Source organism: Phaethon lepturus, unplaced genomic scaffold, assembly GCF_000687285.1.
Source record: "Phaethon lepturus isolate BGI_N335 unplaced genomic scaffold, ASM68728v1 scaffold39479, whole genome shotgun sequence".
NCBI classification, from domain to species: Eukaryota; Metazoa; Chordata; class Aves; order Phaethontiformes; family Phaethontidae; genus Phaethon; species Phaethon lepturus.
Genome location: NW_010564859.1, coordinates 62,422 through 84,680, shown reverse-complemented (window position 1 = coordinate 84,680; position 22,259 = coordinate 62,422). Strand labels below are relative to the sequence as shown.

The following is a 22,259-nucleotide window of genomic DNA, read 5'->3' as shown; positions in this document are numbered from 1 at the left end:
CAGCAGGAAATTGAAGCTTATGCTCAGAAAAAGGTCAGAAGAGAAACTAGTACAGTGTGACGGACAACACAGCACTGCACTAGGGTCATGACAGGAGGTGACGAAGTAGGAAAAGCTGGAAGAAAGTCAATGTAATTAAAGATCAGAGAAAGAAGAGCAGTGCAATTGCCTTTAGATCCCATGTTAAAATTTTTCACCTACTAAAAATGTATTTTTCAGTAATTTTAGGTGGAAAACAGTAAGTTATTGTGGTGACAAAAAATTATTTCCTTTATTCAAGTTATTTCCTGACAAAAATAAGGTGTTTTCTGTCAATTTTATAGTAACCAAAGAGTAAGTCAGCTCTGGACTGGCACTTCACCTAGTCTGATGTCAGGATGTGTCACACTTTAGCTCAAACCACGTGTGGTCAGAATCAGGTGTAGCTGTAACATAGTTAATTGAATTTCACCAATTTGGGCTGACATAATTTGGAATAATACATTGGCATCACGGTAGCTGTTTAATTGCAGTATTATTAAAAAATTCTGTAGTCATTCAGTATGCCACAGCTTTATACCACACATTCATATTCTCAGAGATACCGTTAAATTTAATAGTTGTTAATTTCCCTGTAGTTTGAAATAATACAGACAATCCAAACTTCTGCTACAAATTATACATTAAATTACCTAAACCTGTCATTCAAATACCTTTTTAAACATCCACAAACCCAACAGCTGTATCCAATCTGTGGCCAGTTTAGGGCGTATGCACTTGCCCATAAGATTGTGTGTGTAGCATCTGTGCGTGGACGTTTAGACCAAAAGTTTTAAAACAGAAGGAATTTCAAAAGATACTGAGACCCCTAAACTTTGCAAACAAGGCTAGCAGGTAACTGAACAAGTACTGACTTGTGAGTCAACATTCTGACTCCTCCTGCACATTGTTAGAAAACGGTTTATTGCTGGTCTTTCTATAGCCATGAATTGTAGTGAATTCCAAAGTGCAACAGAACGTCCATGCACACAAAGAGAGTTTATTTTGCGATGATAAATAAAGTGAACAGCTACTTCACGCCGGTAATTATGTGGCACTGTAAGCCAAGGAAGATAAAATGTTGGCTTCCCAGCACCATTATTTTATTTCAGAACCACTATTTTCTTTCTCTCTTTCACTCTTTCTAATCTCCCAAATTGTTTTTTTAATGACACAGCTTACGTGCACATAATGCTTTTCATCCAGAACAATGCCAAAGTGCTATACAGCCTCTGTGCTGTATTAGTGAAGCTTCACAACAAATGCATTTTTCTGTATTAGCGCTTTCTAGAAAGAAAAGGACCTTGTGTACATGACAGAACGTACGTCAGGAAGACGAGAGCTTGTATGTTCACGTGTGATATAAATTGTTAGATCGAGAGTGAAGGTGAATGTAGAACCTCCAATACTGTCTGTATTCATTTTCCTTTTAATAGTTTAAGTATATTAATGGCGTATTAGTTAAGGTTTCATGATTTGTAGGTATTCCAGGCTTCTCTAAGTTACAGAAGGGAATGAAACAGGAAACATAAAATATACTATAAAAAAAAATGAAAAATGCCATTCTGAATTTAATCTCCCCATATAAATCGAGTTTTCATTTCCATTTCGCTTCTTTTGTTTTTGATAAATAGAAGTCTACAACTGTCCTCCGTTATCTGTAATGGGGAACAAAGCACAGATTTTTTTATGATTGTTTGTAAATGTAACTATTATTGAATAATTTTTGGTTTGCATTTAACATCCAAAACATTGTAGTAACATGTACATTGTAGCATTTTAAAAGTATATGGTATTACATATAGGTAAGGCTTGCATTTGAGATAAGCGTTACCTGTATTTTCTCATAATTAGTTATGAACCTTGCCCTTGATAAGTCCTCTGGGATATAAACCAGCTGAACTTTGCAGATTTTTATTGTCTCTATGGGGTTTTAAATAAAATTTCTGGATAATAGTCTCTCCATTTGAGGGAATTTCAGTTCTACCTTTGACCCTAACATTTCAGCAAGGTCTAAACCAGGTTGATTATCTGTCTCCATAATTACAGTATTAAAAATGCAGCTCTATATCCTTGTAATGATGTGAAACTCTTCCTTCTTTGCTTGAATCTTAAATAACAGAGTTCTGCTTTGGTAGGAACCACTGAAGAGACCTGCCTTTTCCAAAACTCTGGGGACCTGAAAGTATAGCACCTCTGCAACTTCATACATACAACAAAAAAATGGTGCACACTGTATTTCAGTTTCCTCTTTGAAGAGAATTCCTCTTCATGCCTCTTGTGTCTCTCCCTGTGCCATCATGTGCCCGTCAGTACTAATTGTTGCGCGAATAACGCATTTCCACACGCTCATAGAGACACATCATAGATTTAAATAGGATCTTAACAACAGCCCTATCATGCTGGAATGAATTTTCCCAGCGATGCCCATTGGTAGGCAAAACTCTGAACTCCTTATCCATAGTGGTAGCCCTACTGACACAAATACAAGGTCAAGCATTCAGCATTGTTTCCTCCTCCTCCATGAGCAGAAGCGCTCAGTGGGGTAAATTTAAATTCCTTGTCATGAGTGTGACAAAAGTGGCCCTGCTGTACCATTCTCTGCCTTGTGGTTTTGATTACTTGCTCAAACCTCTGGTGACCTTTGCAAGGGTGAGAAGGTGCTCTACCATGACACAACGGCAGCCATCACCCTCATCCTGCTTAGTGGTTTGCCTGGAAATTGCTTGCAGTTCAGAAAAGCTTTCCTTTTAATTTAGCGCATATGTGAAATAAATTATACTATGGAATGGTGCTGTCAAATATTTATTTAGTATCTCAATACTTGAACTCACTTGCCAATCAGATAAAATTAGTTTTGAATTCTTTTATACTGACATCATTTTCCTAACTTACAAATTCACTCTCAGACACTGAAGTAACGAATGTTTGCATTGGCCTGTTGTGAATAGCAGCGATGTTTAGGAATTTTAATGTACAGCTTAGTGTTTTTATAATGTCACCGTGAATCAGAGCTTAATTTTAGCTAGAGACAACTTTGTCCTTAAACTACTTACTTTGTGTATTTTCCTATTTTCTAATTCAGCCTGAGTGTTAACGTTGGCTCCTTTTAGACAATTTGCACGGCGTTTCAAAGGCATAGGATTTCCCGAGACATTACTAAGCAGCAGCAGTGGCTGCAAAGCCAAGTGTACATTGCTGGGTCAACAAGATTGGCTTTTAACAATCAAATAGAAAACATAATTGAGAATAATGACTAGTATTTTGGGAATTGTTTTACTATATGTGTCACTTTGCCAGCATCTTTCCACGTAATCCTGATGATCATCTTTCATAAAAATAGCATATTAACTTGTGAAGTTTATGAAAATAAGGCCTGCTCTAAAATGTGTTGAAGTCAGTGCAGCTCGTGTAGAAATAGCTTTTCTCCTCTGATGTTTGCTTCATATAGGATAAGTAGTTGTGTTATGCTTTAAGCACTTAGCTGAAATTTTTTACAGAATGAAGTTAACCGTGTAGTATACAGAAGTAGCATCTTATTTGGATTCATTTTGTATTGCTAGAGGCTGGTCAAAATCCAAAAACTAAACACAGACAAAAATGAATCTATATGGCTTTGCTGAATTTGCTTGCTGAAATGTAGTAAATCCTGAAAACATAAGAGCTCTAATTACATTGCATCCCTATTGTATATTTACCTTTTTTCTTTGTGTTTTGCATGACTGAGAACTTTATCACTGTCAGTGGTCAGTCATAGGATAGAACATATTTGAATAAGCTTTACATGGCCAGTGTAAAAAAAAGAAAGTGCACAAAATTGTGGGGAATAATTCAATTTGAGTCTCCAGTTTTTCACGTTTCTGGCTGGATTTTGTTCCTTAAACTCTTGTCCGTGTGGCTGCGTTACTGATGCCTATGTCACTGGTGAGGGATCAGCAAAGCAGCCGGGTTCTTGGGAGCGCTGGTGGGAACGCTGCTGAAGCCATCAGTGGCAAACAGTAAAAAAGCGGGAAGGTGAAAAAATCTCAGCCCCTTGTCTGCCAGGAGAGACAGAAAATCCGTCTGTACGTATGCTGGCTGCCAAGGGTAAAACTTGAAGAATTAGGTTAATTGGGCAGCTAGGAAAAAAAGGTTACTTTCTTAAGCATTTTCATTTTTTAGGAAGAGGCATCACAGCAAATCTGTAATTTTAGTGGTTATTTTACTCTTTATTGATTAAAAGCCCTAACTGTGCTTTTGTAAGGACTGCTTCTGTTTAACTGAGCCGTACCAGCTTTTTACTAGAAGTTATAATGGAAACAGCAATTAGATATAACCATATACAGTCTAACTTGGTAATAGAGTCCAGCTTCTGTGGGGCCATTTACATCTGTGATCATATAGAACAGCCAGTTATGGGATTATCCAAGAACAGAGTGAGCTCAGGCTGAAGAAATCCCAAAGAGTACTTTTGTACTCAGAATTTCTCAGTCATAACCAAGTATGCAGTTTTTTTTAAGTCGTGTTATGCACAACCAGACCATAGAAAGTATCGCTTCCACCATTTACGGTGAAGAAGGCCAAGAAAAAAAGGGCTGAGGAATTAAGGAACTGAAACTGTGGCGTGTGGATGGACTGCAGAGCTTTTTCTTGTGGTTCATTGAAAAAAAACATTTTAGAACTATAACATATTAGATTAAGCTACCGGTACCGGAAGGGAACGGAGTCTGCGAGCAGATATTTTCGTTACAAAGTGATCTGCTGACTGAAAATCTGGAGCACCATCAGAGTCCAACTAATTGAGCCAGACAGCTTGTTAGACTGTCTTATGAAAGCTGGATGTCTGGCTAGATAGCTTTTGGCACTTTGAAGAATAGGGAGGCAGATTTATGAACTGGACAAATGAGCATTACAGTCAGGAATTTTTCTAACAGTTTGGCTGTATCTCGGAGACCCTTTGACTTTCAAAAAGATGCTGCTTCAAAAGCCAGTTTTTGCCAGCTCCTAAATGCACCATTCAGCCTTGGATATTACGGCTGATTTTAAGCACCTTATCTTCTTGTGCAGTTCACGAAAGAGCCTGGGTAAGTTTAGAGTCTGTTTTATCCCCACTCTCCCAGTAACACAACAGGTTCAAAATGGCAAGAAGGTTCCGGAGAGAGGCAGACGTGCCTGCATGTAGATGGGGAACAGGGCGGTGTTAACATGCAGAAAGAGCGTGATGCACTTCTGGAAGGGTGAACCTGCATCTGCGTTCTCCTAGCATTGCTGAGACTTCAGAAACGTTCCGCTCCCTCACAACGTACGTACACTCATAGCAGCCACGCATCTCTGCAATACACCTGTAAAACTCTTGGCGTTTGGTTCAATTTTGACAGGAATTGCTGCATCCCTTCCATGGCTCACTCTCAGCCATTAAGCCCTAACTCACCGTGTCCTGAACTACGCTGTCGAATAGTCTCCATGGCCTCGCCACCAGCAAACAGCCAGCAGCAGTTCTGCCAGGGTTCCTGCACTTGTTTCGGGTTCTTCAGTGTTGAACGTCATTCCAGTTCAGATCCATCAAACTATCCACCACAGAAACTGAAACATCATGGGCAGAGGAATACACAAAATCAGAATTTCTTGGAAAAACCCCAGCCGCTATAATTGTAAATAGCTGGTTTTCTTCTTTGTATGCTCTTTCATTATGGATTCCACAGTTTCTGATTTCCAAGCTTTAGATCAGCTTAGAGTGGGATAGATGGGATTCATGCCTGAAAATTATTGAAAAATAAGGTGGTAGCTGCACAGAGAGGAGCATGTCATGTATTTCCAGTATGACTTGTGTTAATCAAACCAGAAATACTGTGATACCTACCAGGGTGACAAACACCTTAGCTACACAAACAGAAGGAAACAACTGAGAACAGGGAATGCCATCACACTTCTGTAATTTGTTTGATGCTGCTGCTCCCTCTCCTAACAAAACAAAATAGAAAATGCAAAGCTCATGAGAGTTAAACACTTTTTCATCCATCAGAAAGATCTGGTCAATTTTGGAGAAGCTTCTTGTTTAAGCTGAGCTGTTACTGAGAGGTCGTTAAGGCTATTAAAAGCAAAGCAAAGCGGAGGAAACCAAATACCCCCCAGACCCAAGAGAAAGATGATGTTGTGCCTTAGCATGTTCCCTTAGAACCATAGAATGGTTTGGATTGGAAGGGAACTTAAAGACCATCTATTTCCACGCCCACGGCCATGGGCAGAGGCACCTTCCACTAGACCAGGTTGCTCAAATCCTCATCCAACTTGGCCTTGAATACTTCCAGGGATGGGGCATCCACAGCTTCTCTGGGCAACCTGTTCCAGTGCCACACCACCCTCATAGTGAAGAATTTCTTCCTTATATCTACTCCAAATTTAATCTCTTTCAGTTTAAAGCTGAAAGAGGTTATCCCTTGTCCTATCACTACATGCCCTTGAAAAAGTCCTTCTCCAGCTTTCCTGTAAGCCCTGTTATCTAAACAGGGTATAGCTTCAGTATCTAACTGAAAGGCTGCAATAAGGCCTCTTCAGAGCTTTCTCTTCTCCAGGATAGAAAACCCCAACTCTCTCAGCCTTTCTTCATAGAAGAGGTTCTCCAGCCCTCTGATCATCTTTGTGGCCCTCCTTTGGACTTAGTCCAACAGGTCTGTGTCCATGTCCTTCTCACCCCTGGAAACCTGAGGTCAGATAATTCTCACCAGTTGCCTACGTTGTCATATTACCACTTATTTTTGTCATTATTTGCTGTCTGTGGTCACAAGAGGACATGTGGCCTCGTGGACCAGCCCTAGAAATGAGGTAGAAAAGTGCAGTGGTTTCAGAGCCAGACTCAGAGCCCATCCTCATTTGGGAACTGAGAAAGGAGGGAGCACGACAGTCACAAAATTCTTCTATTCCTTGTTTCAATCGCTGCTGCTTCTTTTCACCAGTTTGCAGGATGCACACTGCTGTTTTGCTAGTGTGCAGGTGATAGATTTTGAGAGTCAGTCTCTAAAAACCCTGCACTAATAGATAAGAGTAGAAGAGGAAGCAAACATATGGAGGAAGCTTAGACTGATTTTTGGCAAATCCCACGCTTGATTCATGTTGCAGTGTTGCCGACACTAAGTGTTCCAAAATCATGCGTGATGAGGGTGGCTTAAAAATACTCAATTTGGAGTTCCTTTTTATTTGCCTTCTGTCTTAAAAATAATCAATTTGAGGTTCCTTTTATTTGCTGTTGGTTTCCTAGCCTTCAGGGTACTCTCAGATAATGGTTTCTCAGAAACCACGTGTGCTAGAAAGCTGCTTTCTCTTTTCCAAATAAAAAGTACTATTTCTCAAGTCAAGCCCCAACCCTACGCTAAGGCTTCAGGTACCAAATAGCATGAGATGTGCAATAAGCTTATTAGAGTTGCAATCCTTCATCTTGTTCCCCTCGTATTTTGTTTTGTTTGTTGTAGTCCAGGGTAGGATGACAGGGAAAGAAGTGGACAAGTTAATATGAATAAAAACAGGAGAACAAAGCGTTAGGGAAGGACGGGCGTCAACTTAATAGATGAAGTAGAAAACAGAGAAAGGAAAGCAAGTGTGGAAACAGAGGTGAAGCAGGAAGATGGAAATATTCACAATGGGGAAGATTTAGGAGGAGAAAGCAAAGCAGACAAACAGGAAATATAATTCCGCATATACCTATCCTTTTAGTGTGGCAGCTGCACTGGGGCTCTGGAAGCTGTCAGGGCTATAAACAGCTATGTATCTGTAATTAACAATTTGAAGCTATGCCAATATTTAACCAAAGGTTAGCCCTGCCAAAGCAAATGGGGAGCGGCATGTGGACCTTTGGAGACCAGGTGTTTTCAAGCTTTTAAATGCTGCACTCTCACGTTGTTCTGCGTATGTGTGTCTTCCGGAGAGCAAAGTTAATTTGAAATTCAAAGATCTTTAACAGTGTTGGGCTGGAGGGACACTCTTAACATTCTTAGGTCTGAAATTAAATCTGCAAAATTTGTTTTCTTTAGCAGGTATGTAACTCTGCTGAGGGCTGTCACAGTCTGCTTTTCCATAGTCTGAGTATTTGTGATGCGTGGCTTTCAGAAGGCTTGAAGGAATAATTCAGCAAAACACTCTGAAGTCTGGCTATTTCTTCAAAGTAGAAGGTTGTTCTCGTTTTTAGAATTTCTTCCTCTTTTACCCCTCTGTATATTTTTTGCTAGTGTGTCTCCTGTAGCATTCCTATCCCTTTCATTTGATGTAGAATTTTCTTTTAATTGCTCTCTCTTTTAGTAGACTTTTTAATGTTTCTCTCTCTGCCCCAAAAATCCTACGTAATGTACATTGAACTGTCTCTCATCTCCTTTTAAACCCGTCATTGGATTTGCAAGATTTCAGGCTATAACATGCTCTCTTTGTATTTATCTACTCTTTCTTACAGCTTGTGAAATAGGTGCGTCATGTTTAGTCCCTGTTTAGCCACTCCATGTATCCTGTGTCCCTATGGAACGAAGAGCAGTTAATAAGTTATGTACTTCAGGAGGCTGAATTTACCATTGTTGTAGATGGTGAGCCATATTTAATCTAGGATAAATGTCAGGAATTTTTTCCCCCAGATTTCAAATGCAAAGCCCAAATTAACAGAAGGTTACTTATACAATCTACCTGGGTGGATGTGTTTCTTCTCAGGGCTGAATACAAAACCAGAGAAATCTAAGGATAACCCTAGAAGTATTGGTACTGTGACTTGGATGGGAAGCTAAGATTGCTTTTATGGTACAACACTGACTTGGTAAAGAAGGTTGAAACTGAAAAAATAAACTTCTCTCTATTGCATTCAGAGGCACAGAATATTTGCGCTTGCATTCATGTTCAAGGCGCTCATGCACTCATCTCTCCTCCCTGAAGACTGCTTGTCTTAGTAGTAAGTATTGGTTGTGCTCCACATATTGGCTCACCGCCTGGGCAAAAAAAAAAATATCAAGGGCAACAAACAGACTGAAAGATACCAAAAAAGTTAAAGACAAAAGATGGACTGATAGGTATGCTATGACCATAGACCAATCCAGAATGAGCAGGTCTTATTTTAGGCATTATCAATTGGTCAATAATTCATTGCTAGTTTAAAATTGGCTTTTAGTAAAGTAACTTGGATCATCAATGCCTCAGCTACAGAAATTAGATAAAGTTTATTGTATAATTAAAAACTGGTTTGTTTATTTATTAAAATATTTTATCGGATACCTTACTAAATAACCTTCCTATTCCATAACCTTTTCTTTTTTAGCTTTAAATCTAGCTTAATTTCATGCTTTAGAGTGTCTTTTTCATACATTTACTGAAACATTTCACATGTTCATGAGCTGCACAGAAAAAATACTGAAGTTCTCCAAGTGGGAAGCCTTAGACACAGATCTAAGTTTGGAGGTATCAGCATATGATGATGTCTGCAACATTAAATCCATGTCTGGAAATCACCTATTGCCAGGTCCCGAGTTGCAAAAATAAAGAAGCAAGGAAAATTTTTCTCCGTCTTTCTCTCACTCTCTCTTTCTCATACGCCTGCACGAGCACGCCCACCGACACATGTGCGTGTGCATGCACGCATGCACGTACACACAAAAAGCTTCTGTTTTGATTCAACTCTTCCAGCTTCTTTGTACGATTACAAATTGCAGATGTTCCAAACTTCAGGGCAGGGTTCAATTTCATTTGCAAATGAAATATATGATTTACATATTAAAAAAAATATAAACTAGTCATCTCCTCAATAGCAATATTCAACCACTGGGTTGGGAATCCAAAGTTATTACAAATATCCTTCTACTTATAGAGCTAAAATTATCAGTTCTTTGAGGACAAACAGTGTTGATTTTCCTTTTACCAAATGAGTGAGAATACTTCTTTTCTTTTTTAAATAAGTATTTTATATCAAAAATATCCTGGCTACTTCCACTGCTAAGAGTGCATGTTTTGATGTTTAAATTTAACGTAACAACATATATATATATTAAGTATTTTTTTAGCTAATAATAATCCACTAGTATTTTTGTAGTGGGTAATAAAAATTGATGGTTGCACTGTTAGTAGCCTTGCATTTGTGGATACACCAATTACAATTTTTCACATTATTCAACTCAAACCTGCTTGAAAGAGCTGACCAGTTCAAGGGGCTGACTAACTCATAGACTGTTAAGACCAGTTACTGTTTTTGGTACACAAATTATGTTGTTGCCCAACTGCAGCCGACATTATGGCTTGTAGGGTGTACTTTAACAGCTGTTTAAGTGTTAGTGAACTCCTGACGATGGGACTTACTGCAAGGAAGGAAGTATAGTGAACTTAGATGTTCTGGATGGTATTCGGCGGGTAATGTCAATATGGCTTGAATATTGTGTGTCCACTTTCCCTGACACAAACCGAAGTGTTGCATTGAAAGGGAGAAGATGCAAGATGGTGTTCCCAACGTGTAACCTGGCCATTGTAAAACTGATGGCAGGTGGGTCTGCTGTTGTAAGTCGCTTAGGTATTTGATCTGCTTTGAAACAACATCATATGGCCCAACCCAACTGCCCCCTGCACATACTTCTCAACCCCTGGTAACCATCACCTTGCACAGGACCCTGACACTGGCTTTGAATCAGCTACACTTTTCTTGGCCGTGTGTCTGTCCAGCAATTGTGGCTTTGCTTCTTCAAAGTTTCCCGCTCCTCAGAAGAGCTGAGTGTCAGCATGAGACTCAGAAGCTGAAGAGTCACAGAAAAGATCCAGGAGAAGAGATTGAGAGCAACCTGATAAACATATTTTCTGAAAAGATGGAAAGCCACACTGTGGGCAGGAATGTAGGTGGAGGACTGAGAAAACGGAAGTTAGGCTTCCCCAGCCTAAGATCTAAAGAGCTTGATCTTTTTCTCTGTACCCTCCTCTTCATGCTTCAGTGCCCCAGACTGCCACAATAGCTTGGTACCCTCTGCATCTGCATTAGCTTTTCCGATCTACTCTCTGTCATGCTAATTCCTCCAGCGATCTCTGAATAAAACCCTGCACATATCACTCAGCAGCTTTACACTCCCAGATGCTCTGTTCCACTCTCCTCAGGTACCTGCCTATCTTGGAGAGATGATGGAGAGGTGTGAAGGAGGTCCGGCTGTGAAAGCCAAGTGTGCTAACTGGAGGAAGGGAGGAAGGGCAGTGTGGAAGGGTATTTCCTTCCCAAGAATGAATGAACGTCTATGACAAGAAAGACTCAAAGCTTCTTCAGCATTTGCCTTTCTCATATTCTCTATTGTCTTACCAAAAAGTTATAGTGACCTTAGTAATGGCATGCTTGGCTTGTGCAAGGAGGGAAAGCGTTTCAGAGATTGATATGAACAGCCATGCCTTCATCTCCCTGTACCCAGTTCTGCTGAGTTAGGGAACATGACAACATTATCCTAACTGCTTCAGTTTGTTTGAGCAATGTCATTTTCCCCAAGTGGAATTAGGAAAACACAACACTTCAGAGTTCGCATAAAACTCTACTTAAAAATACTGTTTAAGCGCAAAGCACTATCAGAAGTTCTTGCATATGCTTTGCAAACTGCAAAGTGTCCAGGGCGAAACTCACTTAAATTTCATGACTATACCATGCCTGGTTACTGGGACAGCCTGCCATAAAGACCTTTTGCTACAGCAGAGCCCTGTGCTCTCTTTGGGTCAGCCATTGGTTCCACCTTGAACTCGAACTCCAGGCACTGAGGTGAAGAACTTTCTCAGTTGTGTTTCACTCACAGCAGCACTTGGTCACATCCCCGGCAGCTGGGAACCTGTGGGATGGATCACAGCCATGGGTTGAGCCGCATAAGCATGCAATAAATACATTTCAGTTGAACTGGTTGGTATTGTAAAATGCTGGGGTTTAGGTGGGCTGCATTTCAGAGGTCTGTTGTTTAAATGACTACAAATGGACTGGTAACCCACTCCCAGGAGGCACAAAAACCGTCAAGACAGTTTAGTCAACATGTAGATTTTTGACCATTTAGCATTTGACCAGTCAGCTTTTAAAAACGAGCTGGGCTTTATGGCAAAGCCATGGGTCTATAACACAGCATCCAGTTCCTCTGTCGCATGCAGCACTAGAGGGCAGAGCTAACAGCTAATGAGAAATTCAGGGTGCCTGAAGGTCCAGGGAACATACGTTGTAACGCAGTTAAACAAACTCTTAGGAAATAGCTGGAGAAGGAGGCTGAGACACAAAAGCCAAAATATTAGGTGAGTGGTAAAAGAAACGGCAAATTAATTGCTATGCTGGCAGCAAGACAAACGCTGCAACCATGGCCTTGCGTACTCCCCACAGCCCCGGTCGGGAGCGTTTGCAGCCCGGAGAGGTGCCGTTTCCAGCTTTCTGCACGCCTCCTTCTGCTGTATGTGCGAGGGTCTGTTTGCCAGTGGAAGGACTAGACGTGTGGCTTTGCAAAACCAAAGCTGAGATGCTGGAGCACAATTCTGCCGCAGGAAGACAACTCCGTGCCAAGTGCCACACGCCAGAGAGGCGGCACCTTATAAATTTGCTGGGGCCGAACCCGTCCGGCCACAGGCGCTCTAGCCCTGCAGTATTCCTGTGTCTCCATGCAATGGGGCTCACAGGTGGCTGGAGGGACTCAGGGTGGGAGTGGAGGGAGAAGGTGTAGGGATCTGTGATAAGTGCTGAAGTTCAGCTGTTGCTTGTCGGTCCACGTTGACCCTGTGCGTCCAGGTGAAGTATATCTCAGAGCAACATGGCACCCTGCTGATTGCAGGTATGGGTGCTGGTGTGGGCGCCCTGCTTCAGAGAATACTCCCAGATTCAGTGAGACCCCTCGAAAGGGATTGCCGCTTCTCTGGTTGTCGCCCGAGGACCACGAGGAGATGAGTCACATCCCATGCTTGCTCATGCTGCACATCCCCAGTGTGAGGCAGTCAGCAGCTATCGACTAGGTAGATGCAGGTAGCCTTGAATTTAATTTAATTACTTTATCTCATCTAACTGAAGACCACGGCTGGTGAAGGTTAGAGGGTGTGAGAAAGGGAGGGTGAAACTGTGAAATGGGAGTTGTTCGTGTGCAGGCTAAAGAGGGAAATCCAGGCGAGGTATTAGATTCTGTCTCTACCCAGATTTTTACAGATGCCCACAGAGACCAAAGAGAAACCATTTGGCTAAACTTGAGTGCTTTTTTACACTGCTACATAATTTTCACCCATTAAACTGCTGCAAGGTTTTAGAAAAAGAAGAAAGTAAAAATTACTGCCCTCCCTCTGGCCAAATAACACCAACCAAAACCAGCCAGATGTTTGGTTTACCTCTGTTAGTCAGGAAAAAAATGGAATTAATTTTGTATATCACTAATATTGCAGCTGCTGTTTTATGGCCAGATATCTTCATTCTTTTCTTGAGACTGCTCAGTCTTCAAGAAATGAAGTGTGATTTTTACAGTTTACATGGCAATGATTTATATGAGGGTCGTGGCCTGTCACATGACAACTCCTGACCCCACATAACATGATGGAAGTGTAAGAATCACACTCTTTCTCAAGGTCAGCAGCACCATGACATAGGTCCCTGTGTTTGACACACCACCCACAAAGTGGGGCATATGCCTTTTCCCTTTTTTTCTTTTCTTTTTTTTTTTCAACTCCCTGAATTACTTTCAAGTAGTTCTGCACATTTCTACTTTTTCATTTAATTAGGTGCAAACACTCTGTATAAATAAAATAAAAAGTTCTCTGCAGCTAGTAGACTGTTACAGACTGCCAGACACTGAAAAATGTTTGTCGCTGTTACTGTTGCTTAATAATTCACATTTTTATAAACAAAGAAATCTTTCTCTCCCTCTTTTTTCTTTCCCTTTTCCAGTTGGCTTTTGGGGGTTAGAAGCTTGGATACAGCTGCAGAGTAAGTTTGGATCCCAGTATACAGTAGGTGTACTATCCGTGAATACAATAGGTGTACAGTACTACCAAGGCTTCCTGCCTGCCTTTCAGTCGCACTGACTCCATATGCTTTAGGAGATGTCAGTCATTGCAGTGCTTCTATGTAAATGGTATATCGTCTATTAGGTATTTCAGATCCCTTTACATGGTGCTTGGCAAGCCGAGCCGTAAATCTTTCCGTCCTGTTGCTAGCAGCAGCTCAAGTCATAGACTTCAGGAAAGCAGACGTCCCCCATGATAATGATATGATACTACAAAGGTATCTATAAAGAAACTTATATTGATTTACTAAGCATATGAGAATGGCATGTAAAGTTGATTATCTCCATTCATATGTGAAGAGAGAGAGTCTGAAGAGGTTGTGCAGACTTACAAGGTGTTGTGTTAGTAAGCGTTAGAACCCAGATGCTCTTGGTTTCCACAGTTCTCAGCACTGTATCTGGGGAGAGCCATCGCCAACACGTCTGGCCTCCAGGAAATCAACTCTTTCATGACATTTACATATATCAACTGGTATCTGAAAGTTTGGATATGACAACTGATAGCTGGGTGTGAACCACCACAAATGGGTTACGGAATTACCCAGTAGTGCCATCGTTTTATGCAGGCTCTGCAGCTGAGTGTAGGGCACGTAGCAAGCTGTATGCCTTAGTTATTTCTGTATTTATCTCATTTCAACTTCATCTGGAGACAGTACTTAAGAAGTTCCAGACTGTATGATAAATTCTAATAATCATGCTGGTTAGAGCAATTTAGTGACCACCTTCCTCATATATTAATGTAGAGCTCTTTCTTTAAAAAAAGAATTACAATTTAGGATGATAAGTAAACCTAAAGCCTATATCCTATTTAAATTAATTCTTCAAGCTAACTTATGCAGACTGTCAACATCTGAAGCTATTGCGTTATGCAGAGAAACAAATTAAACAGAATCTCATGCTTTAGTGACAGAGAAGAGAGGTATCTTTTTCTGAACAGAAACTTTATTTCTGTTGTGCTTTATTCTGATATGAAAAGTGACCTTTCCTATGACTTTCCAGCATTCTTCAAAGACCACATTCTTTGCCAGCTGCAGCACTTTAACAAATCTGCCAACATCTGCCCAGCTTGGCCTGAGACAGCAGATGTTTCTGAGAGTGCCTCTTTGCTCAAGGCCTTAAGATCCTAGGTCCTTATCTTGCAAAGGCCTGAGATCATGTGTTAGGATTTGCAGAATTGGAGCCTTTACGTCCATAATGTTTATAGTATATGCATTTCTAATGGCAGAACGTAAATATTCCTAGTAGTAGATATGAAGGGACCAAATACAATAATCTCTGTTGTAAATACACATGTTCCTCTTTTCAAATGTGTCTTTGTTCACTTATATTTAGGTGTTTTATTTAGTATTAAAAATCCACTCTAATTTGAATGACACATTCCAGGCGTAAATGTATATAGATGCTCTTCAGGTACTAGATGCCCAAGCCATTATTGCGTGCTTCACAGCACCTGAATGTTTTGTGTGTGTACATTCATATGTGTCTGTACACACTTTATGGCCCAGTGCCTTCACGTGACTTACTCCCTGTGTAAAAGTTTGCATATGGTGAGGCAGTGTTTCATAAAATATCGCCATTGGCACATTCACTACTCCCAAGGAAGGCACGATCTATGAGTTGTGTAAAGCTGCACGTACAATTAATCTTTTGTAATGTGTCATAATACATTGTACATCATGCACTGAATAGTTTGACCAATGCGTTACTGTAGTGCTATGAATGCCAGAGATTCTGAGCAAAAAGTTATATCTGTTTCTAACCATCTTAACTTCCAGATCTCATTCTGAGTTTTTGCTTCCAAGAAGCCCAAAATCTAAAGGCAGGATTTTAGCCTGATTATTCTTGATTTCAATGCAAAACAATGCGTACATCATTTCAGTACAAAACCTAATCCACCCAGCTTTATGTAAATCTTCTGCAATACACTAGGAGTAGGGATATTTGACGATAGAAATATTAGATTGGAAGGACAGCTGTTTGGCAGTGAGGTAGGTACTTACCTTCCAAGAATTAATAGCTGCTAAGTGTCCTTACCTTTCCACACTTACAGACTTACTTTACAGTTGAGATGGGATGACAAGAAGAAGCCAGGTCATTCTACGAACTGTTCATGCCTTCAAAAAGGAACAGATCCTGTGGTCTGTTGTAATTCTTTAAAATCAGTAAGAAGTTCTACTCAAGAATACAAGCTGAGATTTTCCAAGAAAGGAGCCAGAGTGGCAACATGCCTCTACATATATCAACACAAGGAAATGATCCAATTACAGCAAAACTAATCCAACAGACCTTTGGAATTTTAGATGGAAATCCGGAAGATACTGTCCTTTCCTCCAGCTGCTTTGGCCAAACTCCTGAGGACAGCAAAGGGCCAACAAAATCATCAGCCCTGTGACAAGTGTCAAGGAAACCTGCAGCTATTTCTGTGGTCACATCAAGTCTCTGTTAATGCCTGTGTGTCTTGCTGTAATTACTTACTCAGTTTCATGGAATCTCTTTGCTATCCCACTAAAAGTGTGTAGATTCAACACCTTTGCTCGTCTTTTTGAGTCCACTGATTTTTAAAATGGGGGTAGAACTATTGGCGTATCGGAGGACTAAAATTGCATTTTATGCCATTAGCTATATCAGTAGTAAAAGAAACATAAATTCAAAGAACGCTAGTTTTCTGTTTCCTTTTCTTGTCGTTGTTGTATGTTAATTTCTGCTGTAGAGACCATACAGTTTCCGTTGAAATGAAGCACAGTTATGTAGTTACAATACGCCAACTGTCCCATGTTAAGGATGGAGTGAGCAAGAAACTGCCCATGCTTCTAATTCTGGAGGTGTTCCTTACAAGTTAAGCTGGCAAGGAAATGTAATGAAACCTGCTGCCATCCCCATTCTCTGGATAAATAGAAAATTCAAAACTACCTGTCTGAAAGCTTTCAGCGTGTACATCTATGCGCCATGCATGGGTATAAAGAAGGAGAAGGCGGCTAAGATTCTTTAAAAGTCAACAGGATCTGCCTGAATTCATCAACAGGTATTTTTAAAGTTTCCAGTCTTATGGTGTTACTTGCTTCCTTGAATATCATATACAGAAGTCCCTGAGCTTGAGTCATTGCAGTCAGACTGAAACCAACATTGGGCAGGTTCATCATTATCAGAAGATGCCTGCAGCTGCCTACCAGCACCTTGCCAGGTAGGACACTGGGGCCTCTGGCAGTGGAGAGGGTCGGGTCCTTACTTCTTTTCCCGGTGGCTCAGAGTTTCTAGCAGACTGAGCGTTTTTTGCCCAGCTTCAAATTTCTAAGAGAAAAAAATTTAAGAAGCAGAAATAAAAGCAAAATAGGTTGGGAATATGAAAACAACATTTCTGAGCCCTGCTCAGTTCCAACAGCAACACAAAACTATGCCGTTTATATATTTAGCGAAATAAATCCTGGCATCACCACCAGTATGTTTCCTCTTATTGTGGGTGTTTCTTCTGAGTTGTGTTGGGACAAATGGAGGACAAATGAGAATGAGGGACAGATGTCAGTGCTGTAAGTACTACTGGGAGCTGGAAACTCCCTTCATCAGCTGCTTTCAGAGTGTTCAAACCTGACCAGCACCACTCGTCTAGACCAGGAGTGCTGACGGAGACCAGCTGACGGACTCCCGCTTCAGTTCCTCACGCCCGTCCTGAACCCAGGGTCTGAAAGAGCAGGATTAACCCATCCCAACCCCGATCTTCAGGGAGGCTCGGCCGCCAGGGTCCCGTGCCATTTGTCACCTTTCCTCAGCCCTTACCTGAAGACCGTCACCCTTGCTGCAGCAGCCCCTGCCCTGCAACCCTCAGCAGCGTACGCTGGCTGATGTCGTGTCAGAGAGAAAACGCTCCCCACGTCTGAGCCCGTCCCTCCAGAGATGCACAGCTAAGCCCACAAACTCACCGAGTACCAGCACCAGCTATCTAGCTGCCCTTCTCCTCTCAGCCAGGGACTGCTTCTGCTTGTCGCTCGTCCTCTCCCCCCCTTTTCTCTCCCTCCTGGCTTTTACATTTCGTCCACCGTGATCCATTAGGTGTTTACTGACAGGGTAACGTGACTTTTCACACCGGCTCTCTGCGTGCACTGCCCTGCAGACTGGGCTGGATAAAGCCTCTCCCCAACCCCAGCTGGCTGGACATCTCCCCCCCCCTTCCCCTCCCCTTCACACTAGCCAAGCCAAGGATTCCTCTCTCCCTCCCTCTTTCTTTTTCCACCCCTCCCGCCTTCAGTGCAAACCCAAGACGCAGGATCCTGCCGAGGGAAAGCGCTCCTTGAAATCATCACCGCAGACCCCGCCGCGAAAGTGCAGAGGAGGAGAGAGAAAAAGCCTCGGCAGCCAACCTCCTGCGGCTGGGGGCTTTGCGAGCAGGGCGATGGCTTCGGGCTCTCAGAGATTCTCTCTCACCTTTCTCCAGGGCGTGGGATCTGTCTTCTTCATCCTTCAGATCATCTCTGTTCAGGCTGATGGTGAGTCCCCCATTCAGTTTGGGCTGGGTTGCTATGGCTGGAATGAGCGCTGTATGTTGAAATGTGGTATTGCAAAAAAAAAAAAAAAAAAAAAACCCAAACCCAACTTTTTTTTTTTTTTTTTAATAAGAAACTTAAATACACGCCCCAGTTTGGGTTAGGAAATGTCTGATTCAGAGGTTTTTGAGACTCTACAAATATCCTGGGGTTAAGCAGAGAAAGGAAATAAGATCCCAGAAGGCTAAGATTATTTTATTACAACAAAATGACAGGATAGTGAACTTTTCCAGAGGAAATAAGAATAATAAAACAAAGCCAGAACACGAATAAGAAGACTCAGCTATATTTTAGGAGAGCCCTCCTTATAATTAACAGTATCTTTTCTCCAAAGAACTTCTCCATCTGCCCACTTCAGATGCCCCCCCCACGTCGATTTATATGGGCAAGTACTTGAGGAAGGGAAGACAAGAAGTCAAAGGCTTTTATAACCTTTTCTGTCCAGTACCACACACGCTGAAGATTTCACTGCTCACCTTCCTGCACGTGAGTTTCATCTGTCCTTCGCTGCCGAGGGCTGTGATCAGGACATGAATTTGGCTGAAGCACCAGCTTCCACTTACTCTGAAATGGGACTTTTTACTCGCTGATGATAATCCTGAATGCCCTTGAACGTTTCCAGTAGCCTATTGCCCTCTTAATGATTAAACCTGTAACACGATGACCCACTTGCCTTAGCAAAAACACGATTTATTTTTGAGACAACTGTGTCTTTTCCTGGGAGAGCAATGCCGAATGGCCACGGTTTTTTTTTGCTTTCGCAGCTGTGATAGATTTACGCCTGATCTCAGGATTTTTTTATTTTGGTACACTAATCCTTTACCATCGATGTTTGCTGCATTATTCCAGAGAACAGATCTTAAACATTACAGGGCAATAAAAACCTCTTCTTTTTGTTCTCTGAGTATTTTTCCTCTTTAACTTAAATTTATTTCAGCTGATGGCAAAGTATGGCAAAGGAAAGGGAGAAAATTAATCTTGCCTGTACGTTTCTACCACTTTGTGTAAAATACCATTTATACAACAGAACCCTGGCTTGTAAATTTGAAGAAAATTACTTTTCATTAAGAATAAAGGATAAGAAATGTGTCAGGCAACTACACTGTGTTGCAATAGGCAAAACTGCAATTCTGATTTTAGGAAATACTCCTTCCCTAGCAAAATGCCTCTGAAATGAGGAAAAAAAAAATGCATAGCCGTGAAAGAGGGTTCTCCACAGAACTTAAGAAAAGGGGACAGCATAGGAATAATTAATTTCCCTTGCTAAGAATGCTTCATTTGAAGAATTCCCTTATCTTTTCAAGAGCACCTCCCAATTTGTATTATTTCTATAGAATTAATGGCACCTTCTTGGTTCCTAAACAGACATCCTCTAAAAGAAAAAGGGAAAAAAATGCTGGAGATCATTTTATGGCAGAGTTTGTGACAGATTTTAATTGTCATTCAACAGTTTGTCAAATTTACTTCACACGTGGAAAAGCAATTATGAGAATTACAGTTGTAGAGCATTCATTATAACACTGTAGTTTCCATTTTTATTTAACTTCTAAGTACCATTGTGAAAAATGTGCAAGTCTTCTATTAGCATGCTCTTCACTGTGTTTTCCTAGTATTAATATTTGAGCAAACAACTGTAACACTATCCTATAAATCATCTGGCTTATTTTATCTTGATACAGAAGAAAACACTTCATGTGAATTTTAAAATTTACCACTGCATGTATGCTTACATATTTAAGAACATCTGAGAGTACGGAACAGGATTAATACTTTCTTTTATAACAGACTCTGGCCTGATCCAGTCAGGAAACCACCTTCTCGTTTGTGTAAGTTGTAGGTGAAAATACAATCGTGCTACTCGCTAGTACATGCAGAGGTCACGGAAGTGCCAAGGGACCGCTCCGGGTGACACATATGTTCGTGTGTATCTGTTATTTTTAGCTAAAAGTCACTGACTGTTTTGCAAACCACTGAAGGGATTTTGAATTCACCTTGTAAAAACCCTGTGAAATTCAGAGCGGCCCCTGTTACAGGCAACCCTCCGAAACTGGTTATAATATATTTCCCTAAGGACGACTTGCGCTTTATTGTCTTGCACGAATAATGGCAGAGAGCCGGCAATAAAACTGGAGGCCGTCGGAGTCTGGTGAAGGTGTAAAGCCTCGAAGCTTAATTGATCTTTTTTGACGAGTACTTACCACAGCACGTATTGCTGTAGTGCAGATAGCGTCCAGAAAGACCGAGGTAAATGCCGAAATCAAAGATAGCTTTGTTTCGCTTTGCAGGTTTTTTACAATTGAAACGTGCTTGCTCGTGGCTGGTGAGGTGGGGGTCAGACGGACAGAAGGCTCCTCAAGGGCTTGTTCCTGCTCTGACGTACCGTGTTGTGCCACTACTCTTAGTGCAGTTACTGGAGAATAATACAAGTTATCGCGACGAGTCTCAATTATACCAGTGCAAATGCAGGCTTTAAAAAATGTCTTTGCGTTTGCACTGGAATAGGCGAACAAGGATGCAGCTTCATGCGTCCCGCACAGGAGTCGCCTCTGCTTTTTTTGACTCCGTCTTTTGTCTTTTCACGGCTGCTAAAATATCCATACGGATGAACCGTAGTTTTCTGCAGAGTACTTGCTCTGAGGCAGACCGTGTCGGGAGAGAACGATGGTGATAAATCTACCTTACCAAGACACTCCTGAATTGGAAAAAATGTGCTAATTGCAAAACTTTACTAATTGTTCCAGAGTGGAGTTGGTCTGTTGGCTAAATTTGGGTTACATGGAAGACCAGTTGGCCAAGGCAGTCATCGGGTAGTGACCTTGAATAGTTACTGCAGAGGTTGCAAGTGGAAGGATCCTGAATCCAGAAAGCTAGGCACAATTAGGTGAGGAGCTGAGATACACACTTCTGACTTAGAACCAGATATGTCTGATGTCAAAGGTAGGGAAAAACCCTACTATACTCTTTCCTTTGGCTGGCTTTGCACCTTTTTTTGTAAGGAAAAGAAAAAAAGTACGCTTTTTCTCTTCTGCTCTCTCTAGATGTTTGCATTTGAGTAGCAGGTGTCTAAGCATTTCAGGCTCCCACTTGCAAAACAGCACATAATCTTCTATGTTGCAAAAGTAAATGCATAAACAATTCCAACTACTTGATCCCTAAAATGTGCAGTAAGATTAAAATTTAAGCTCAAACTGAATTTAGCGTAGGAAGAACTCAAAGGTGACCTCCCAATTTTGCTTTTTTTCTGGTGATGTAATATTTTAAGCAATTTGAATGAAATAAGGCATCATTCATTTTAGTTTCTCACAGAAATAAACTCTACATTCATGAACACTAGGCAAAACTGGTAATTGCCCAAATCTCTGTCTGTAATTGTACAGTTTTACTGAATCCTCCACCCTTACTATTACAATCAAAGCCATTGTTACACACAGCCATAGAAATGGAAATTAAATTGCTCTTGAAGTACAGAAGTGACCTATCCCTCCCTCTTCTCTCTTTTACCTCAATTTGAGGTCTTAACATTTAAGTAAAAATAAAGTAGACTCCACATTTGCACATCTTTCACCACATTCATTTTGTTTAAACTGATTAGGTTTTGTCCTTTGAACTAGTATCATGTCATGAGATCAGCACACTGGGCATGCCTTTTAAAGCACTTTCATTTTATATTATTTGGGAGAGGCATTTTTATTTCGAAGTGTATTTTGCTATGCAGTTTTATGTTTCTTCTTCAAGTGTGATG

General features: G+C 41.1%; 1 protein-coding gene across 1 annotated transcript in view; it reads left to right on the top strand.

The window, feature by feature from the left end:
* Positions 1-18,302: 18,302 nt before the first annotated feature.
* The window catches only part of SUSD5 (sushi domain containing 5), a 41,538-nt gene continuing 37,581 nt past the window's right edge, over positions 18,303-22,259 (top strand). Inside the window, exon 1 of the mRNA XM_010295003.1 lies at positions 18,303-18,460. Coding sequence (XP_010293305.1) covers positions 18,367-18,460 — 94 coding nt within the window. The 5' untranslated portion in view covers positions 18,303-18,366. The remainder of the gene's footprint in view (positions 18,461-22,259) is intronic.